Source organism: Megascapheus bottae, chromosome 4 (genome assembly GCF_031878675.1).
Source record: "Megascapheus bottae isolate mThoBot1 chromosome 4, mThoBot2.hap1, whole genome shotgun sequence".
In the NCBI taxonomy this organism is placed as follows: Eukaryota; Metazoa; Chordata; class Mammalia; order Rodentia; family Geomyidae; genus Megascapheus; species Megascapheus bottae.
The window spans coordinates 40,915,540-40,939,222 of NC_143512.1; the positions used below are offsets into that span (position 1 = coordinate 40,915,540).

The 23,683-nt window shown below is 39.0% G+C and overlaps 1 protein-coding gene across 4 annotated transcripts in view; it reads left to right on the top strand.

The window, feature by feature from the left end:
* Nucleotides 1-23,683, top strand: part of Wdr41 (WD repeat domain 41) — a 110,034-nt gene that overhangs the window by 47,647 nt on the left and 38,704 nt on the right. Inside the window, exon 1 of one of the 4 annotated variants that reach the window (XM_090331725.1) lies at nt 20,581-20,833. The exons of the other annotated variants lie outside the window; for them this stretch is intronic. Within the exon in view, the coding sequence (XP_090187851.1) occupies nt 20,783-20,833 (51 nt within the window). The 5' untranslated portion in view covers nt 20,581-20,782. Of the gene's footprint in view, nt 1-20,580; nt 20,834-23,683 lie in introns of those variants that run through there. 4 annotated transcript variants of the gene reach the window in all.

The window sequence follows — 23,683 nt, forward strand, 5'->3', positions numbered from 1 at the left end:
AATATTTGAAAAAAAATAATTTTAAACTTTGTAGGCACAAGCATATTATTGTGGTAATATAAAAATTATTTATATTTGGTAGTATATTCAAAAGTATTTGAGGTTGAAATGAAACATGTCAGGAATTTGCTTTAAAATATTGTGGTAACAAAGAAAGATAAAAAGGAATGAGAAAACAAAGGAGTGCCAAAATATTAAAAGGTATCAAATATATAGTCTATATATATTATGAAAGTACTTTACCCTATTTGCTTTACTTTAGTGTAATATTTTTTTTTCCAGTCCTGGGGCTTGAACTCAGGGCCTGAGAACTGTCCTTGGGTTTTCTCAAGGCTAGGATTCTACCACTTAAGTCACAGCACCACTTCTGGCTTTTTCTATGTATATGGCACCGAGGAATCAAGCCTTGGTCTTCATGCATGCTATGCAAGCACTCAACCACTAGGCCAAACTCACAGCTCTGAGCTTTGTTTTGATACATAAAATAATATTAAGTGTCACCTGCACAAAAACTACGGCAATGGAAAAGAGCTTAAAGAGATCTTTAGGTAAAAGTACTGTTACAAGTTAGGGCTTAGAGCCCAATCACTCTGGAATCACAATTCTAAAGAGACCACTAAGGTACTGACATGCGCATTTATTAGAGTAAGTACGTTTTAAAGTTATAGCTGTGGTTTCTAATTTAGCCAATCTAATTTTATTTGATCTATCCATTTTAAATGGGCCTACGACCCCATCAGAGAGTGACCTTACACCAAAAGGGCAAGAGAGATAATTGCACTGGCTTTCTCAACTGACTGTTAGTTCTCTAATTATACACTTTTTCCCCGTGAGGCTGTGGCCCTCTTAAGGTACTACTCCAAATGACTTAAAAGGAAAAGTGATTTCAAGGCCTAGATTTTTATTTTGGTATTTATTTTTTCCTTTTTTATTAAAATATTTTACTAACACTGATTTTTTACATCATATTTAAACTGTCACCTTTAACAAACAAGTATTCAAGAATGGAATCTTTATATATAATCACTGGCACATAAATTTGAGAACAAAATTAAAATTAAGCTGAGAGTTATGGTTAATCTCATATTGTTACTGTATCTGACTTTGTTACCTGGTATATTGTATATACATTTGTCTATTTGAAATAGGAAAGGGAAGGGGGGAAAACAAGATGATTGGGAAGAGGGTACATGAAGGGAAATAGGAACAAAAACATGAGAGGGGGTATCATTGTGTGAGAAGTAATGCACCTACTACCTGATGAATGTAACTGTAACTCCTCCATACATTATCCCAACAATAAAAATTAAGCTGAGAGTTTATGTCATAGATACATATCAATCTACATAATATATCAATATATCTATAGAATATATATCCCATCATAGGTTTATATGTTATAGTTATATTTATATCTCCAAGTTCCTGTCAATGACCTTGAGTACCTGAGTATTGAGTCATCACTCTTGTACTGTTTGGATCTAATATCCACTTACTAAGGAGACCAAATGCCTTTTGTTCCTTTGGTCTTGGCTTATCTCACTCAACATGATTTGCTCCAGTTTCATCCACTTCCCAGTGAATGCCATTTTTTTTTTTTGCCAGTCCTGGAGCTTGAACTCAGGGCCTGGGCACTGTCCTTGGGCTTTCTCAAAGCTAGCACTCTGCCACCTGAGCCACAGCACCATTTCCGGCTTTTGCTTTATATGTGTTACCAAGGAATTGAACCTGGGTCTTTGTGCATGGTAGGCAAGTACTCTACCACTAAGCCAAACTCCCGACCTACATATTGGTTTTTTTTTGGTGGGTCATGGGGCTTGAACTCTGAAATCTGGGCCTGGGCACTGTCCTTGAGCTCTTCAGCTCAAGGCTACTGCCCTACCCCTGGGCCTGGGTGTTGTTCCTGAGATTTTCAGCTCAAGGCTACCACCCTACCCCTCCAGCCACAGTCCCACTTCGCACTTTTTTTTTTTTTAAAGAGGTTAATTGAAGATAAGAGGCTTGGAACCCTGAGAACCACGATCTTTAGATCTCAGCCTCCTGAGTAGCTAGGATTACAGGTGTGAGCCACTGGCTCAGCTGAGAATTCCATTATTTTATCTTGTCTTGTGAAGGCCTAAACTTTTTTCATATATTTTTATTGTAATTAATAGAAGGGTTACATTATATTCATAAGATAGAAGGTACATTACTTCACAAACATTGATACCCTTTCTCATGCCTTGGTCCCCATTTCCCTCCCCCACCACCCCTCATCTTGTTTTCTCCCCTTCCCTATCCAATTTCAAATAACCAAATACGCATATATCCAATATTTCAGATAACAAAGTGAAATACTGTAACAATATGAGATAACCAAGGGACAGCAAAAGAGATGAGAGATAACATAATACATTAAGGACAACAATCACTCATTATATGGCTTTTGTTTCTATATCCTAGAGGTCATTTCATTTAGCATCATACTGTATGGTGAAGGCCTAAATTTTTTTCATATATTTTGTATTGTAATTAATAGAAGGGTTACATTATATTCACCAGATAGAAGGTGCATGAATTCACATACATTGATACCCTTTCACATGTCTTGGTCCCCGTTTCCCTCCCCCCCACACCCACTCCTCATGTTTTCCCCCCTTCCCTATCCAATTTCAAGTAACCAAATACAAATATATCCAATATATCAGATAATAAAGTGAGATATTGTAACAATATAAGATAACCAAGGGACAGCAAAAGAGATGAGAGATAACATAGTACATTAAGGACAACAATCACTCATTATATGGCTTTTGTTTCTATATCCTAGAGGTCCTTTCATTTAGCATCATACTGTATGGCCTTATGTATCTAGGTTTTGCTCTATTGCAAATCTCTGCCAGGAGAGCCCAAGGTTTCTACTGATTATGACAAATGAGGGAAACCATTGAGCCTATGTTCCTTTGAGTCTGGCTTACTTTACTTAATATGATTTTTTCTGTCTTTCCATTTCCTAACAAATGGGGCCATGTCATTCTTTCTGACAGCAGCATAGAATTCCATTGTGTACAAATACCACATCTTGTTGATCCACTTATCAACTGAGGGACATCTGGGTTGTTTCCATATCTTTTCTATGGTAAATAGTGCTACAGTGAACATCAATGTGCTAGTGGATTTAGTATGTCCTTGTTTCTGGACAATTGGGTAAATGCCAAGTACTAGAATTGCTGGGTCATAGGGGAGCTCTATGTTTAGTCTTTTGAGGAACTGCCATACTGCTTTCCATAGTGGTTGAACGAGTTTGCACTCTCACCAGCAGTGTAGTAATGATTCCTCCTGGCCACATCCCCTCCAGCATCTGTTGTTACTAGTTTTCTTGATCCTGGCCATTCTAACTGGAGTGAGGTGGAATCTTACAGTTGTTTTGATTTGCATTTCTTTTATGGCCAGAGATGTCGAGTATTTCTTCATGTGTCTATAGGCCATTTTTGTTTCTTCTTCAGAGAAGACTCTCTTTTAGTCTTTGGCCCATCTTTTAATAGGATGGTTGTTACTTTGGAGATTAGTTTTGGAGTGATTCCATTTTTTGCGTTGTTGATATATTTTAGATATGAGGCCTTTGTCTGTTGTATGGTTGGTGAAGATCTTCTCCCATTCTGTAGGCTTCCTAATTAATTTACTAGCTATGTCCTTTGCCATACAAAAGCTCTGCAGTTTAATGCAGTCCCACTTATCCAGCCTCTCTGATTTGTTGTGATTCTTGGTCCTTATTAAGAAAGTTTTGACCTGTGCCAAGGAGAAGGCCTAAATTTTTAAAGATGTTTTTGTTTTACTTAAAAACACAACATTTTCTACATGCTGGAAAAACATTGAAATAATATATGAGAATCATTTCTCTTTATTTTTTTCAGTGAGTATTCCAGGAGCTAAAACTGATGAATGTTCTGGGAGCTTGTTTTTGCATTTAACTTCCTGATTTTGTTTTCTTCATACTGTAAGTTTTAACTTAGACCTCATTATTATACTGTAACAAAAATTTGGGCTTAGCTCATTCATAATTACGCCCTCTTCTTCTTCTTCTTTTTTTTTTTTTTTTTGATTTGGTTGGTCATGTGGCTTAGGCTCTGGGCCTAGGTACTGTCCCTGAGCTCTTTGGCTACCACTGAAGCACCACTTCCTGTTTTCTGGCGGTTAATTGGAGATGAGTCTCACTGACTTTGGACTTTAGTGCCCGGGGTGGCTTTGAACAAGATCCTCAGATCTCAGCCTCCAGAGTAGCTAGGATTGCAGGTGTAAGCCACCATGCCTACCCTGCCCCTATCTCTTCTTAACCATGCCCAAGTTCAAAATGCTTGCATCTCTTAACTTTTCTTTTTATTATTGTTTATTTATTTGTTTGTTTATTTTTGCCAGTCCTGAGGTTTAAACTCAGGACCTGAGCACTATCCCTGAGCCTCTTTGTGTTCAGGGCTAATGCTCTACCATTTGATCCACAGTATCACTTCCCACTTTTTCTGAATAGCTGATTGGAGATAGAAGTCTCACAGAAGTTTCTGCTCAGGTTGGCTTCAAATGGCAATCCTTGTATCTCAGTCCCCTGACTAGATAGGATTACAGACATTAGCCACTAGTACCAGGTCTATCTTGTTATTGTTAAGGTGTTATACAGAGGGGTTGCAGTTTCACAAATCAGGTAATGAGTACATTTCTTTTGGGGCAATGTCACCTTCCTCTGCTCTCTCCCAGCACCCCTCCATCCCTTCTACAAGTTGTATAGTTTATGAGTTTCACTGCTGCATTTGTTTACCCATTCGTACCTCTTAATAGCCAGAGTTCTGTTAGAGTTCAGTTGGGCTCAACACACTCAAATCTCAGCACTACCTTCTTTGAGTTTTAGTTAGTCCTGGGCAATTAAGATTACCGGTCTGAGCCACCAGTGCCCAACTTCCCTACTTTATCTTATTTTACTAAAGGAAATTAATATTAAACTTTCATTTTGAGAGATTTGCTTTTTGTTTGTTTATGCTGGTCCTGGGGCCTGAACTTTGGGCCTGGGTGCTGCCCCTGACTATTTTTTTGCTCAAGGTGAGTGTTCTACTAGTTGAGCCACAACTCTATGTCTGGCTCTTGGGTAGTTAGTTGGAGTCTCATGGAGTTTCTTGCTTGGGTTGGCTTTGAATAGACAGAAGACCCTTAGATCTCAGGATTCTCTGAGATCCTAGTTACTCAGGAAGTTGAGAGCCTGAGGATTTCACCTAGCTCCAGTCTTTCTTTTCTGTGAGGACCCCCCCCCTCAAAATGTGTTTTGTCCTGGATCTTAAGTTCCTATGATGGATAGGATGCTGGGGTGTGGGGGGCATACTTTCCCTTCATCCTTGTCTTCTTTCTGCTAACAATCCCTACACCTTCTGTTTGTATAGGGGTATCAGAAGCATCATTCAGTTCTGTAAACATAGAGCTTTTGTTTTGAAAGTGAGAGAATCTGACTTAGAAAATAAACTTTTCGTTTCACATGTCACAAATAAAATTAGTAACAATTGCAGAGAAACTTCATTGAGATTAATTATTTGATACTATATTTATATTGCACATGTGCAAATTTCACATGTTGTTCTTTTGGAAAATATTGGTTCAAGAACTATTAGGAAAATATTTTATCTCATTTTAATCAAAGCATTTTGAATTCATAGCTATTTCAAACTTAAGAGAATTTGTTAAAATGAAGATATAAGAAATTTTTTCACATGGCAGTTTTCAATGGAGTAAGGAATTTCTTGTTAGAGTAGGTTGTGATCTGTGTCATATGAAAACAAACAATTTAGGAAAAGCAAGGCAATAATGCCACCTGGGGGCATTTAGGGGACATCACAGTTCACCCAAACTAATAATTCTATAGGGTAATAAGGAATTAATTTCATTCGTATGTATGTATGTATGTATGTATGTATGTATGTATGTATTCATTTATTTTGTGGGTCATGGGGCTTGAACTAGGCCTAGGTGCTGTCCCTGAGCTCTTCAGATCAGGGCTACCACCCTACTCTTGAGCCAAGCCCCACTTCCCGTTTGCTAGGGGTTTGTTGGAGATAAGAGTCTCAGGTCATTTGTGCCTGGGCTGGCTTTGAACCTCAGTCCTCAGATCTCAGCCTTCTGAGTAGCTAGGATTACAGGTACGAGCCACAGCTCTGGGCCATTTGTACTTTAGAACAATATCTTTTTTAAAAAATTTATTTTTATCTTCACATTAATTGCAGTTATTATACAAATAAATATGGTTTAGTATATTATCCATGTACATGTGTGTGCGTGCATGCATGCATGCATGCGTGTGTGTGTGTGTGTGTGTGTGTATGTGCATGTACTATTCCTGGGCCATTAACTCAGGGTTTGGGTGCTGTTCCTGAGCTTTTTTTTTTTTTTTTTGCTCAAGGCTAGTATTCTGCTACTTGATTCACAGCTCCACTTCTGGCTTTTTTGATGGCTAATTGGAGATAAGACTCTTATGGACTTTCCTGCCCCAGCTGGCTTCAAACTGATTTTTCAGATCTGTTTCCTGAGGATCTAGAATTACAGAATCTTAGGCTTACGCCACCTCAGCCCAACTTGACCTATCTTTTTTTAAAGCTTTTTTTTTAATTAAAGAATTTACTAACACTGATTTTTACATCATATTTCAAATGACGTCTTTAACAAACAAGTATTCAAGAAGGGAATCTCTATATACAATCACTGGCACTTAGATTTTAGAACATAATTAAAATTAGGCTGAGGGTTTGTATGTCATAGATACATATTAATCTATGTAATAAAACATAATGCCTATAGAGTCATAAATTTTTATGTCCATGTACTTGTGTTTATATTTCTAATACCATGTCCATAGCATTGGTATGCAAATATTGAGTCCTCGCTCTTGTACTGTTTGGATTTAATAGCCACATATTAAGGATACCATGCGCCTTTTGTTCCTTTGGTCTTGACTTGGCTCACTCAACATGATTTGCTCTAGATTCATCCACTTCCCTGCGAATGCCATTTTTTTATCTTGTCTGTTGGCTATATAGAATTCCATTCCATTATATATATATATATATCACATTTTTTATATCCATTCATCTGCAGTAGGGCATCTGGATTGTTTCTATTGCCTGGCTATTCTGAATGGGGCAGAGATGAACATAGCTGAGCAGGTGTCCTTATTGTATCCTGGGTTATGATGTTCAGGATAGATGCCGAGAAGTGGTATGGCGGGATTGTAGGGAAGGTCCATTTGCAGGTCTTTAAGTAACCTCCACAGTGCTTTCCAGAGTGGCTGAACTTGCTTACAATCCCACCTGCACTGCAATAGGGGTGCTTTTTCTCCACAACCCTGCCAGTACCTGTCATTATTTGAGTTCAAAATCTTGGCCATTCTTATTGGGATAGGGTGGTATCTTAGGGTTGTTTTTATTTGCATTTCCTTTATGACCATGGATGTGAGCATTTTTCATATGCTTTTCTGCCATTTTAACCTATTGTTTTGGTAAATCTCTCTTTAGTTCCCTTGCCCATTTAGTGATTGGTTTGATGAGTTTGGGGAGGAATGAAAGATTTGGCCTGTGATTTGCAGTCTGACTCCGTCAGGTTCAGATACTCTATACAGGTTCAGATACTAAGTGTGGTCAACCTGCTACTCCAGTGTTCAAGCAAGAATACATTTACAACAGAGTTTGGTCTATATTTTTAGGTAACTGGTCACTTTAGTATCTGCTAGAAGTTCTTGTAAAAGTTTATCTTGGTATTATTTAACGATGAAGATCTGTCAATTATCTGGAGATTATATGAACTGAATGACAGTTCCACTGGCAAAAACTTAGTGGTTCCTTAATATGTATTTATGTTGTCAACAGTAGAGTTTTTGACAATTGATAGCTCAAAATAAAGGCTGCATTTCTCAGCTCCCCTTGAGATAAAAGTAAGTTCTGGACAATGGGTTCCAAATGGAAAATATCCTGGGGTAACTTCTGCAAAGTATTCTTTTTTTTTTTTTTTTTTGTCAGTCCTGGGCTTGAGCTCAGGGCCTGGGCACTGTCCTTGGACTTTCTCAAGGCTAGAGCTTCACCACTTGAGTTTTAGCACCACTTCTAGCTTTTTTCTATGTATATGATATCGAGGAATCAAACCCGGGCCTCTGTGCATGCTAGGCAAGCACTCTACCACTAGGCCAAACTCCCAGCCCTGCAAAGTATTCTTAATGAGACATTTGTCTTTTTCATCCCTTTATCTATCCAGCTGTCTGAAATAAGATACTTCTATCTTATTTATATATTTTATCTTATTATGTAATAGAGAGTAAAGTTAAATAGGAAGAACTAAGTCCTTTGATACTGTGGAGTGTTAACAAGGGCCTAGACCACATTCCTGGGAGAGAAGTTAGCTTCTATTATGACACATATTCTAGATGTCTATAACTTATAACTTAAAGCAGAATCTAATATCAATACATATAATTACCATGGAGAATTTGTTTCTTGGCTCTATATAGCTACTAAAAATATATATGTAAGCAAACTGATACTTACTTGTAATCCTAACACTAGGAGCTAAAGATAAAAGAATCAAGAGTTTGAGGGCAGCCGTCTACACCGTGAGTTTGGATTAGCCTGAGCCATATATTACTTTTGTCTCCAAAGAAGAATATTAAAGTTTAAAAAGTTTTAAAGTTAATTTTTATGTAAATGGTTCATGTGTTATCTATCATGTTTTTGTTTTGTTTCTTTCTTTTTGTCAGTTGTGAGGCTTCAACTCAGGGTCTGAATGCTATCCCTGAGCATCTTTGTGCTCAGGGCTAGTGCTCTACCACTCGATTCATAGTGCCACTTTAAGTGGTTAATTGGAGATAAGAGTCTCAATGGTACTTTGCTGCCCACGCCGACTTTGAACTCAGCCTCCTAAGTAACAATCCTCAGATCTCAGCCTCCTGAGTAACTAGAATTATAGGCATAAGCCACCAATGCCCACCTATATCATGTTATTTTTTTATTTTATAATTTTTGCCCATATTGGAGCTTGAACTCTGAGCCTGGCCAGTGTCCCTGAACTTTTATGCTCAAGGCTAGTGATCTACCACTTGAACCAAGTTCTCTCTACTGCTGCCTTTTTGTAGTTAATTGGAGATAAAAGTCTTAAGGACTTTCTTGCCTGAGCTGGCTTTGAACAGCCATCCTCAGATCTCAGCCTCCTGAGTAGCTGGGATTACAGTTAGCAACCAGTACTTGGCTTATCATGTAAATTTTGTTCATCCTCTTAGATTAGAAGCATTAGAAAACTTTTAGTTATATACAGTTGATAGTAATATAAATAATGAACATGAGAACAACCCAATGGAGAGGATAGATAAACAGGAAAGTTAAAGTTAAGAAATATTAAGTGTCAGAATCAGAATTTTGATGCAGATAGCAATAGCAAATTCCCCTCCCATTATCTCTTAGGTATTCAGTTACAAGGATCAGTGACAAACAAGGGTTGTATGCATTGGTCTTTCCCTTAAGATGTTAAGAAGCTGCAAATTCTTCCAATAATGGATAAAGAGGCAAAAGTTCACATTTTGTCCCCATGTTTTAGGTTGGCTTTAGATCATATTTTCATGTTTTAGAATAATAAAGAGCACTCATTTTAGCAACCTGGAACCATTGTCTAAGGACCTGTCATGTGAAATCTCCCAGCTCAGAAAGTATAAAGGCAGCCAAGTGTTGATGGCTTGTGCCTGTAATCCTAGCTAGTCAAGAGGCTGAGATCTGAGGATACTGGTTTGAAGCCAGCCTGGGCAGGAAAGTCTGTAAGACTGTTATCTCCAATAAACCATCAGAAAAGCAGAAGTGGCACGATGGCTGAAAGTGATAGAGCCCTAGCCCTGAGTATAATTGCAGAGCACTGAAAGAAAGTACAGTGGCCACAAATAAACACCACTTTGAGTCTTTACTCACATATCCTATGTGTGAGCAGGGAGTGTTTCTTCATTTCCCTATTTTTTTCCTATTTTTAACATATGGAGGTTCCTTAAAAGACAACATGGAGCAGATAGTGTGTGCTTAGAGACCGTAGCTTTTCTTAATTTAGGAACACATTACAGTTATCTGAGGAACGTAATTAAAAAATTCTGATATCCAGGTTCCCTCTACTATAGATGATATTTTGGAACCAGGCATCAGTATTGTTTAATGTTCTCTAGGAAGAACTACTGTACAGTAAGGTTGAAAATCACTATTCTAGATGAACAAGCAAACTAAGAAAATTATGAATCCAATATTTCCTCGTTTTATTTAACTACAAGGATAATACTGTTGTTTGGTATCTATAGTTGCTAGCTCTGAATTGCTTGGTTAACTGCTTAAATCCCTAAAGATGGTACAAGTGGAATCAGTGGTAAAGTAATATAATATATATTACCATTACTGATTTATGAGATGTCTTAAATGTGCTCATCTGTAGCATTAATAATTAGGGTAGCTTCTGGATAAAATTTAAACTTAATATTTCTTGGTACCTAAATAGAGATTTAGTATCTTGGAAGTTTTATGTACCAGAATTCTAAATAGGCACAGTGATGGTAACAAGAAAGCAATTAAGCTCATCTATTCTTGCAACTTTCTAGCTGCTGACAGTGAACTAACCTAAGCTGACCTTTACTAATAGAACTGCAGATGTAATAGAATTGTAGAGGGATGTTTGAACAGCTTCCTATTGTTAAAGATTGCTTCATGGGTAACATAGGGAGAAAATAAAAATTATTTGCCTGTGTTGTTCACAGATTTAGTGTGATACACTATTGACTGACTGTGGTTGATTAATAAGTTATTAAATAAGAGTCTGAAACTAATTCAGAGAATAGAATGTATTCTGGTAAATTTCTGTCATCACAAATGCATTTATTACAAATTCTATAATTATGAATAAAAAGCCATTAGAGCTAGAACTCAATTTAAAATTCTATTGCATTCTGCTTAATTCCATAAAGTATATAGCAGGCACCTTAGTTGGAATGCAACATCCTTAGCTGAGCAACTTTTGTTTGAATGAGAGCCCAGATATATTGGTGCAGTGGAGTGTAATGGAATGAACTGGTTGTGTTTGTTATAGAGGGAAAGTGGAACAGATCTTAAAGAAGGATTGTGATGGGGATGATCTTTCAGTGTGGACTTGCAAAATTATACTAAGTAACAGGGTTTAGTACAAATTGTTTAGGGGATGCATTTTTTTAAAGAATATTCTAATTTAGAGACAGTAATGTGGAATAAAAAAGTCCTTAGATCAAGTCCAGGCTCCATTACTTTTGTCAAGCAATATAATCCTGTTTAAGTTACTTCATGTCATTCAGACCCCATTTCATCATCTGTAAAATGTACCTATTTCTTCTCCAGCCTCATAAAGTGGTTATGAGGGAAAAATTCAGATGGTGTGAAAGGTTTGAAATATGAAAATGTTAAGTATGTAGCAGACACTATTATAGTCTATCTACAGCCACTTTCTTGCTTGTTGGCAGAACCTTAATCTAGTTATTTATTCAATCCCTGTAGGCAAAATCTTGAGTAATCTGATTTTATCCTGGTGACACTGGTTCCAGAGCAATGGTTAGTGTAGAAATAGGAAGGGGACTCAATCTTGACCAATGAGATATAAAAGAAAGTTAAGGGAGGGATTGCTTTCATACATTGCCAGAGAATAACAATATCTAACAATTTTAGATCACTGATGAACATCAGAATTTTAAAATCAGCATTATTGAGAGATAAATCATATACCATGCAGCCTATTCATCAAAAATATATGATTCACTGATTTTAAATATGCCTACATGTATGTGCCACTATTGTTAACTTTAGATCCCTCATCTACTTTTTGTCTTCCTAAGTTTCTCTATTCCAGCATGGTCTTTTAGTATTGGCTTCATTTACTTTCCCAATTTTCTTAGGAGAAGAAGGAGCTCCTTGCTCTCCTTTCCTGCTGGTCTCCAGTTGGTAGCCATTGTCACTGCTACTAGCATTCCTGAGACAGCTTTTCATAGAGAATAGGAGAAGATGGAGGGATTCTGAGGAAAAGACCCCAGGGATCCCCCATTCTCTCTGAGCTTCCTTATAAGCATTGCCTGAAACAACCAGAGGCATCTTCCACATCTTTCTGTATCCCTAACTGGTAACTTTCAAGTCCGAAACTACACAGGATTCAGGCTGGGGAAGCTACTGGAGGAAAAGAAAATACTGACAAGCTAAGTGATGAGAATGATGATAGTGAGACCTCTGGTGCTCTTCCAGTCACCCCTTTCTGAATTCTTATTGCCACACCATCTATCATTCCATCTGGGCATTCCGATTGGGTTGAACCAGAGAGCAAAGGTAACTGGTGTTTTTACCTGGAATCGGGTCCTCACAAAATGTCCCTTTTATATATTGTTGATACTGAGAAGCTAAAAAGCGCCCCCCTATTCTGAGGCAGTAACCATCTTGTTGTTTATATTAAACTATGAGTGACCCAAAAGTACACATAAATTAAAGAAACAGAATTGTGGTGCCATTAAGTCCTGGGAACTGACCTGTCTGTGTTAAAATTAATCAGAACTCATGTAAATTCAAGGAATGGCATTTGTTTTCTGAGCCATACAACTACCCTCAGACAGCTAATTAGGACTCTACTGGTGTGAGAACCTCCGGTTAGCTCCCATCGCCCTGGAATGTCCCTAACCCCCACCTTATCTCACTCAAATAGCTGATTGCTGTGTTGATATAAATCTGTGGTCTTTGCCTTTAAAAGCCCTGTAAAATTTCAGCTTGGAGCTTCCTCCTAAGCGCCACTGTGTCGGAGCATCTGACTCTCGGTGGTCTTCTTGGTGGTGGTCTCGCAACTTGGGCATTACAAGTCCTTTATCAGACATATAATTTAAAAGTGTTTTCTTTAAATCTAAGGTTTATTTTTATGCTAATGCTGTTTTAAAACAAAAGCAAATGCAATTAAAATTTTTATTTTTAAGAAGTAGTGCATGGTTCAGAAGTTTAGCCTAGAGGTAGAGTGCTTGCCTAGCATTCACAAAGACTTGGGTTCCATTCCTTGGTACCACATATGTAGAAAAAAGCTGGGAGGAGTGCAGTGGCTCAAGTGGTAGAGCTCTCTCCTTGAGAAAGTCCAAGGATAGTGCTCAGGCCCTAAGTTAAAGCCCCAGAACTGGCAAAAAAAGAAGTTGTGCAATTCCATAATTTAGGTTATGAGTATGAGTATATTGCATTTTCATCAGTTACTCTTCCATTGTTCTCCCTCATTTACCCACTCTTGTCCCTACCCTCAAATTATATAACTCAATTTTCACACAATGCATACTTCATTTACCCTTCCTCCCTCCATTCATGTGCCCTCTGTTGCCCTCTCCGCCAAACATGTTTGTATGTATAGATCTATGGATATGCTATGCAAGTTTGTATTACATATGAGAGAAAACATGCAGTTTATTTCTCTGAGCGTAACTTCACTTAACGTAAGTTTTTCATCCAAGTGTCTTTACCATATCCCAACTTGTAATATTCTGGGTAAATATACAAAGGTGGGAATTTGTCTGGATCACAGGGTAGTTCTGTGCTTTCCAGGGTAGTGATCTTTTTTTTTTTTTTTTGGTGGGTCATGGGATTTGAACTCAGCCTTGGCACTGTCCCTCAGCTCTTCAGCTCAAGGCTGCTGTCCTTAACTCTGGGCCTGAGCATTGTCCCTTAGCTCTTTAGCTCAAGGTTACCGCCCTACCTTTAAGCCAAGCCCATATGATCGGAAATAAGAGTCTCCGGTCCTTTTGTGCAGTGCTTGGGCTGGCTTTGAACCTTGATCCTCAGATCTCAGCTTCCTGAGTAGCTAGGATTACTGGCCTGAGCCACTCTGCCTGGCTCCTTTTGTTTTTATTTCATGGAAAAGTTTGAGGATTTCTGGTGCTAATTCTTTTAAGGTCTTGTAGAATTTGGCTGTGAATTCATTGGGACCTGGTAGAGTTTCCTTGTTGGGATATCCTTTATTCTTTGATAATATGGCTTGTTATGTGTCTTCTTTGTTCAGCTTTGGCAGCTTGTATGCCTCTAGAAACTTATTCATTTCTTCTAGATTTTCTATCTTACTTGACTATAGGTTTTAAAGATAGTTCCTTATAATCTTTTGAATTTTGGGGGGTATTTGTGATAATTCCTCTATCATCTCTAAGTTTGTTCATTTGGGTCTCATTTCTCCTTTTTACATTTTTGTCAAATTAAGTAGGAATTTGTCGATCTTAGTACTTTTTCCAAAAAACCAGTTTTTAAATTGACTCTATAAATTTTTTAGTCTCTAATTGATTGCACACTTCCCCCCGCCCCTCACTTTTTGCTCTAACCTAGCTTGAGTTCAGGGCCTGAGCCCTGTCCTTGGACTTTCTCAAGGCTGGAGCTCTACCACTTGAGCCTCAGTACCTCTTCCTGTTTTTTTCTATGTATGTGGTACCGAGGAATCGAACCCAGGTCTTTGTGCATGCTTGGCAAGCACTCTACCACTAGGCCAAACTCCCTGCCCCTAATTCATTGCTTTTTGCCCAGATTTTTACCCTGATTTTTTGCTCTGATCCCTCTCCATCTAGATGTTTGGGGTTTGGTTTGTTCTTGTTTCTTAGAAGTTTTAGTTGCATCATAAGTCTATTTAGTTGAGCAATTTCTGTTTTCTTTATGTAGGCACTTAGAGCTATAAACTTTCCCCTCAGCTCTTCCTTTGCCATGTCCAAGAGGTTCTGATAGGATTTGCTTTCATTTTCATTGGATTGCAGGAACTTTTTGATTTCTCCCTTATTTCTTCAGTGACATAGATTTTACTAAACAGTATGTTGTTCAGTCTCCAGCTATTTGAATATTTTTGGTAGTATCTTTTGCTGTCAAGTTCTAGTTTTATACAGGGATTTTATGATTTGTTTTGGAAGGGGTTTCATGGGCTACTGAGAAGAATGTGTATTGTTTTGTCCCTGAGTGAAATACTCTATAGATGTCTATTAAGTCCATTTGGGTTATGGTGTCATTTAATTCAGAGTTTTCTTTGTTTTTGTTTAATTGACCTGGCTTTTGGTGAAAGTAGGGTGTTAAAGTTTCCCGTTATTATTACATTAGAGTCTATCAGCTCTTGTAGGTCTGAGTGTTTAATGTATTTGGATGTGCTACTATTTGTTATACATATATTGATCACTGTAATTTCTTCTTAATGAATCATTCCCTTTATTAATATGAAGTGACTTTCTTTTGTTTCTTCATACTGATTTTAACATGAAGTCTATTTTTATCATCAGATATGGCTATATCTGCTCTTTTGTAGGATGTAACAATTGCTTTTTTTTTTTTTTTGGTCCTTCCTAGGGCTTGGACTCTGGATCTGGGCACTGTCCCTAAGCTCTTTAGCTCAGTGCTAACATTCTACCACTTGAGCCACAGCACCACTTCCCATTTTCTGGTGGTTAACTTGAGATGAGTCTCACAGACTTTCGTGCCTGGGCTGGCTTTGACCCACCATCCTCAGATCTCAGCCTCCTGAGTAGCCAGTATTACAGGTGTGTGTTACTGGCACCTGACTCTGCTAACTTTTATGAGTACAATTTATCAATGTGTTTTTCTTTTATAGATTGCACTCTTAAAATCAGAGCAGAGAAATCTTTGCATGACCCCAAATCACAAAGATTTGTCCATTCACTTCATTCTAGAATTATAGATTTCAGTTTTATATTTATCCCTATGATTTATTCATTTAAAATCTAATATATGAGGTCAGAAATAGATCAAAATTCATTTATTTGGATATTGATTTCAAATTCATTTAACATGTTTTACTGAAAAGACTTATTTCCCCCATTGATAACTGCCTTTGCACCTTTGGGAAACATCCATTAGCTACAGATGTTTGTTTCTATCTGAGCACTCTGTAATGTTGCATTAATCTATTCTGTTTTCATTGGAGAAAAAACTGTAATATTTATCATTGTGTCCACATGTAAGTATACAGTTCAGTGGCACTAAATACATACAAAATGTTGTGAGTCCATCACCGTCATCTCATAGCAAACTTTTTCAGAAGTCTTGATATAAATCCTGTACTCATAAATAAGACCTCTCCACTTCCTTTCCCTTCTCCCAGTCCCCAGTTCCTCTATTTTACTTTCTGTCCTTATAACTTTACTTAATTCTAAGAATTTCATATAAGTAACTCATATAATGGTTGTTCTTCTGAGTACGTTTTCATGTGAGCCTGTTTTCATGTCTTTTGGACATATATGTACATGTATGTACATACATATTTGTATGTATACATGTGTATATATGTGTGTATTTTCTAGGTAATATTTTCTCTGTGTATATGTGTGTTATTGGACTTGAACTCAGGGACTTGCATCTGCTAAGTAGCTTCTCTACCACTTGATCCATACCCCTAAACATTTTTGTTTTTAGGGTATTTTTGGATAATATCTTGTGCCAGGTTCAGACTCATGATCTTGAATCTGCTACATAGCAGAGATTATAGGTACATACTGCAACACTCAGTTCACTTGCTGAGATGAGGGTCTAGATAAAGTTTTGCTTGGCCTTGTACCATGGTCTCTTCATTTCTGCCACATAAGTAGCAAACATGAGCCACTGTGGTTGACCCACATTTAACTTCTGAAAGAACTGTAAACTTTTTCATAGTGGCTAGTGGTTGTTCCATTTTTTTTATAAATCTGCTAGTAGTACAAAATGATTCCTACTTTCCACATCTCTACCATCACTTGTTACTTTCTAATTTTAACAATTCATTATCATTAGATCTATAATATATATAATATACTGGGATACAATAAATTATAAAAGATTGTAGATACTTACACACAGTGAGATCAAAAGAAGATACCCTCAGAAGAGGAACACAAAGAAGCTATGTGTCTCTTGATATCTCTATAAAATTAAATGTACTTATAGAAAAGAATTCCAAGATATGGAAACAAGATATCTCTCTCTCTCTCTCTCTCTCTCTCTCTCTCTCTCTCTCTCTCTCTCTCTCTCTCTCTCTCTCTCTCTCTCCCTCTCCCTCTCCCTCTCCCTCTCCCTCTCTCTGGCTCTAACTCTCTGCTTCTCTCTCTGGCTTGCTTTCTCAAACTTTATAGTTTTTGATGATTCTGTTTTCTTTATGTACAGTGTATTTACGTGTATATCTTCGGGACAGTGGAAGGAAGGCTACAGAACTTGAGGGCAAAAGGGTAAAAAAAAAAAAGTGCACTGGACAGTGATGAAAGTGAAGTATACAGCTTGTGGGTAGAAATGGTAGGAAGGGACTGGCAGAAAGTGAGGGAAGGGAAGATACTGTATGGATGGAAATTAATTACCTGACTCATGTAATTGTAATCACTCTTTATAAAAACAATGAAATAAATGTAAAAAGCAAAGAAAATTTGAAAAGTAGACCAATGTTTAGCTTGAAAAAAATTCATGGTCATCCTAGGTTGTATGAGTTAGAATTCCATTGTGGGTTTTGCTTTGCATTTCTATAATGACTCATGATATGCCGGGGCCTACCGGCAGCAAATTGGGGTTCCTGAAATAGGGGGCAGGGACTGGAAAAAATAGAAGAGAGACAAACACATCGGGTCTGGGAGGTCTGCAGCCCAGGCAAAAACTGCAGCGCCCCGTTTATTCTCCACTCAAAGCTTATATCCCTTCTTGAGACCAGGGCACTGCCAGGTGTTACATCCAGATGGTTCATCAGGGAACTGTTGGGGGTTACATTCATATGGTAAATCTCAGATCAATTGAACAGGAGAAGGCCAAAAAACAATAAGACAATTAAGCAATTATCTGATGCAAATCAAAGTACAGTTTGATTCCACTCTTGCTCCCAACAATGATAGGTTTTTCTTTTTTCATGTGCTTATTGCCACTTTGGAGAAATGTCTTAAAGTTAAGTCCCTGTTAGAGGTAACAGAGTTTAAGTTTGAACTGAAGGCCTTGCACTACATTTGCTTGCTAAGTTGGTGCTTTACAAATTCAGTCATGTCTCTTGACCAGGTTTTCACTGGTTATTTTGGAAATGGAGTTTCTCAGACTTTTCTTCTCTAGTTGGCTTTAAACTGAGATGCTCTGGATCTTAGCTTGCTAAGTAGCTTGGATTGTAGGCAAGATCTGGGGTCATGTAGTTTGGATGATAGATAAGTGCTGTGCCACTGCATTTAAGTTTTTATTGGTTTAGATGGGGGGGTGCTCATAAACTTTTTGCTGGGCTGGCCTTCAACTGCAAACTTTACTATCTCAAACTTTTGAATAAGTAGGATTACAAGTGTGAGCCCCTGAATCTGGTCCGCAGCTGTTTTTACATATCCTTGTCTATAAATGCCTGGCCCCTAAAAGTGAGAAAAAAGCAGGGCATTAAAACAAGGGGTTCTTTCTTATTATGCCCTGCATGTAGGTTTTTCTTTTTCTTTTTTTTCCATTTCTCTTAGTTTTCTGTACCTTGTTTCTTGCATATAAGATTATTTGATCTGTGGAAGGGAATGGGAATCAGAAACAGCAGGACAAAAGATGAACTAATGCAACGTTGATATGCAGTTGACATATGTTGAATATGATCCTTACAACTTGGAGGGGAAGGAATGATGGTGGGGGTAAGTGGGATAAAATGAGGGGAGGGATAACAGTGTTTAAAAACAAATGTACTCATTACTTTAGTTATAAAATTGTAACTCCCTTGCTCATCATCTTTTCAATAAATATTTTTTAAAAATCAGGGCATTAAAACTCTGTTGCTTTGAGTTCCTTGGAAGTGTCTTCAGGTAGTGAGGATTCAGATAATGGTAGTTAGCCTTTTTTGCCAACCAGATTTCTTCTATAGGCTTTAAAGTAGACTCCAGACTTCAGTTTCTACAAGAATAACTGTTTCTTAGGTAAAGAGATGAATTTCTAGTGCTATCTCTTCTTTGACCTCTAGTGTAGTCTTCTACAAAGGTCCTCTTTGCTGCTGCATTAAGAGGAAGCTTTCATACCTGGACCAGTGTTTTAAACAGATCAGTAGAGTATCTCCTGGTTCTGAGTTTTGTGACAAATTTGAGAATATGGATAATCAAGATAAAATTTAGGCTAGCTGGAAAATAGTTACCTCATTGACAGTAGTCCTTCTAGAAGGACAGGAAATCCTAGTGCTCTTGGATTTCATTTCATAAAAGCCAAGACTTCCTTTTCCAGGATGTAGTTTACATTGTCTGGTTTTGACTGCACCTAGACTGCAGTTTGGGTTAGCACCTAGGTGCTAAGAAGAAGGCAGCCTTCTTCTGATCCTTGGAGTGGTCCCTGGAAATGTGGCTTAGTGGTAGTGCTTGGTACCACCTAAACAGAAATAGTCAGAAGTAGCGCTGTGGCTCAAGTGGTAGAGTTCTAGCCTTGGGCAAAAGAAGCTCAGGAATAGTGCCCAGGCCTTGAGTTCAAGCCCCAGGTCTGACAAAAAAAAAAAAAGAAAAGAAAAAGACTACAAAGATGAATCACAGGAAGCTTGTGTTGCTGCCCATGGCTAATGTACCAGAAAGTAGATCACATGGCCCTATCTTAGAATTGTCCAGCGCCTTCTCTCTTGTCTCCAGAGAACAGCAACTTTCTGGGATTCCTTATGCATCCCTAGTTTACCTGTTTGCAACACATATGTATTGAATTAATTAATTTGATGGGATATTTACCTAGGAATTTACTGCTAGGAGCCTCATTTGAACTCAACATGTATGTAAGTTTGTTAGGAACTGTCACAAATATGTTAAAATAAGCAGAACAGTGATTTCTCAAATATTTATACTCTTATGACTAACACAATAAACTTTCTTCAACCCCTGCCTCCTGTTCTCCAACCACAGATATTTGTTTCTGTAAGTCAGAGGTGGAAGCCAGGGACCAACATTTTTAAAAAAATCTACCCAGGTAGTTCTGATATACAGCAAAGTTGTAGAAAATAAGTTTAGTAACTGGAGTGTTTGGGCTGGGGCTGCTCAGTGGTACAGCAGTTTGCCAGGCAAGCACAAGGCTTTGGGTTTTACCTCCACCACTGCAATCAATTTAATGGCTACAGGAGCTGAGGATCAAGGTTCAAAGCCAGTCCAGGCAGGAAAGTCTGTGAGACTTTTAGCTCCAATTAATCAGCAAAAAAGCAGAAGTGGACCTATGGCTCAAGTGGCAGAGTACTAGCCTTGAGCAAAAGAGTTCTGGGACAGCACCCAGGCCCCAAGTTCAAGCCCGGGGACTGGCATAAACATAAACATGCACACACACACGGGGGGGGGGGAGAGGGGGGGAGTTTCAGTTTTTGGACAATGTAGCTTATTAGTCAAGAACTAGTCTTAGTTTTGCCTGGAGATTGGGCTCCAATGCCACTATAGTCCCCTCCTGGCTGTTAGATTCGGCCATGCACAAGTCTACGGCAGGCCTGCCTTCTCCTCCCAGCCGCCAAGAGCGGGGAACCGCGGCCATCCCGCCGGCGGCAGGGCGGCCGTGCCGCGCGCGTCCACCAGGGGCCGCTCAGCAGCCCGAGCTCCTCGCCGCCCGCGGACGGCGTCCCGCGCCTGCTCACTGGGAACCCGCCTCCGGCCTCTCCGCAGCCCTACCTTCAGCGCCGGGTTCCCAGACTAAGGCTCTGTGGCCCGGTACCCGGTGCTTTGGGAGCAAAACTCCTCCCCTTTGCGCCCCTGGTAGATCTGGGGCAGCAAACATCAGCGCCTCCATTGCGCTCCAGCCTGGTAATTTGGGGCTGACAGGCCCGGCCCCGGCAAGACCCCGCGGCTGCCCGGATGTTGCGATGGCTGATCGGGGGAGGCCGCGAACCTCAGGGCCTGGCCGAGGTAGGCCCACGCGGGGTGGGTCCGCGTCCGCAGGGCTGCGCGCGCCCGCCGCGGCCGGGGCGGAGGCGGGGCCTGCGGGCGAGCAGGCGCGGCACGGCTGCAGGGCGGTAGCAGCGCTGCACTGAGGGGCTCGTGGCGCCACGCTCCTCCCCAGCACCCTTGCAGTGTCCGCTCCGACCCCACGGGAGCGGAGAGGGGCCTAGCAGCCGCCCCCCGCCCGTCTTCAATCCCATGCAGAACTGTGTGGCTGCTGGAACCCGCCTTGTTGGGGGAGGAGGTGGTGGTGTTCTCCCAGTCCCGGGGCTTGAACTCAGGGCCTGTGCTCTGTCCCTGAGATTTGGTGGTGCGCAAGGCTAGCATTCTATCATCTGAGCTACTACAGCCCCCCTGCCTGATGTTTTGGGGGTTACTTGGAGACAGACTTCCCTGCCCGGGCTAGCTTCAAACCACCACCCTCAGATCTCAGCCTCCTGAGTAGATAGAATTTTTGGCATCAGCCTGCAGCCCAGCCCGTCCAGTTTTAATTTGAAGACGTATCTGACTTAACTGAACGTGAACAAGGAAGGAGTGACTGCCACTCTCGGCCCTAGAATTGGTGTCTCTTCTCAACATCAGCTGGTATTTACCTTGGAGTATAAAAGTAATTTTGGTGCCTTTCTAACAACCAAGAAAAAGAATATCATTATTTAAAATAAGTAATGCCTGTGTCAAAGTCAAGAGGCTTTTTAACTATGTTTGATTTTATAACTGCACTTTCTTCCTGAATAATTGCATGGTCAGTGTAATGACATTTACATTTGAAATACAAATTTATTATATAAATACACAAAAATGTGTATTTAGTTCTCATAAAAAGTACTTGTTTTGAGACCTAAGGAACAAAAGGTGCATGGTATCCTTAATATGTGGCTATTAAATCCAAAGAGTACAAGAGCGAGGACTCAATAACTGCATATCAAATGCTATGGACATGGTAATGGAAATATAAACATAACTATATAGATATAAAAACCTATGACTCTATAGACATAATGTTTTATTTTCTAAAATTAATGTTTCTATGACATACAAACCTAATTTTGATTAAGTTCAAAATACTAAGTCCCAGTGACTGTAAATAGAGATTCCCTTTTTGAACACTTGTTTGTTAAACCTGTTATTTAAAATATGATGTAAAAATCAACGTTAATAAAGAAAAAAAAGTACTTGTTTTGACTGTTTAAAAAAATAAGTCTGACTTCTCAGTTCTAACTTCCTCATGTCTGCAGTTGAGGTTTGTTGCCTGTTTAGAAAAACATTGCAGATAAAGTTGTGAAAGGGACTGCAGGTCATTGAACAACTGTATATGATACATATTTGTAGTTTGATACTAACGTTATTATTTGGTTCATATGATTTGATTACCCAATTCTGCCATTTCTGGCAAGATTTTCCTCTGAGAGAAGCAGATAATAAAGCTTTCAGTTTTTCACTTTTTCTTATTTGAGACTATGCTAAATAGAGCTAAACACAGAAATACTACTATGGGAGGAATGTTTTCAGAAGACATTGATGTGTATTACCCTACACATTTTGTCATGTAAAACTGCTTCAATTGTGTGACAGTGTACATTGTCAGAATCCATGACTTTTTGTCATTTATACAATAACTTTGTATTCAGCCTTCCAGTGTAAGTAGTAATTCTGGTGATAGGGGACCATGTTCTGGTAACATGGTCAGGGCATTTATGTGAAGGGCATTGATATGTGTTTCTGATTGGCATCTAGTATGGAGAGACCCAGGGATGCGGCTCAGTATCTTACGATACACAGTAGCTTTCAATAAATAGTTATCAATTCTAAAATGTCAGTAGTCAAATTTGAAAAATGTTGGATAGAGGTTAAGAAGAGTTCTATCATGAAATAGTACTGAGTACATGCGGTTCATCAGTTAAAGTATATGTCATATGGGCTTAGTACCGAGTGTGACATGTTAGCAACATGTTAGCAACATGTTTGTTTGTTTTTTTCCCCTACTGGTCCTGGGGCTTGACCTCAGGGCCTGAGCACTGCCCCCGTGCTTTTTTGCTTAAGACTTGCACACTATCACTTGAATCACAGCTCCACTTCAAGGTTTTTTTGTGCTTAATTGGAGATGAATCTCAGGGATTTTCCTGCCCTGGCTGGCTTTGAACCATGATCCTCAGCTCTCAGCCTGCTAAGTAGCTAGGTTCATAGGTGTGATGGTGCCTGCAGCAATTTTTGATCAGTATTGTTATCTAGAGTTGAATTATAAATCTGAAGGATTTTTCTTTCTTTCTCTCTCTCTCTCTTTTTTTTTTTTTTCCCTTTTGGTTGGTCATGGGGCTTGGACTCTGGGTCTAGGCACCATCCCAGAGCTCTTCAGCTCAAGGCTACTGTCCTACAATTTGAGTCACAGCGCCACTTCTGGTTTTCTAGTGGTTAATTGGAGATAAGAGTCTCAAGATCTTTAGTGCCTGGGCTGGCTTTGAACCGTGATCCTCTGATCTCAGCCTCCCGAGTAGCTAAGATTACAGATATGAGCCACTACATCTGGCTTGGATTTTATTTCTTTATTCATTTAGCAAACATGTATCAAGTGCATGCAGTGAGTCTGTATTTTATTCTTGGTTCTGCATTTTGGTTTTCATTAAGTTTTTATTGAGGAATCACTGAATTGGATTATCCCAATAATTTTTGCCACACTGAGATATACCTAGAATAAAAACTCATCCTTTTTTAGATAAATTATTGTGATTTGGAAATAAATAAAATTTGTGACATAAATTTATGGTAAGAAAAATATAGAATTTTTTATGGTATTAAATTTGTTTTGCCTCATCATATGTC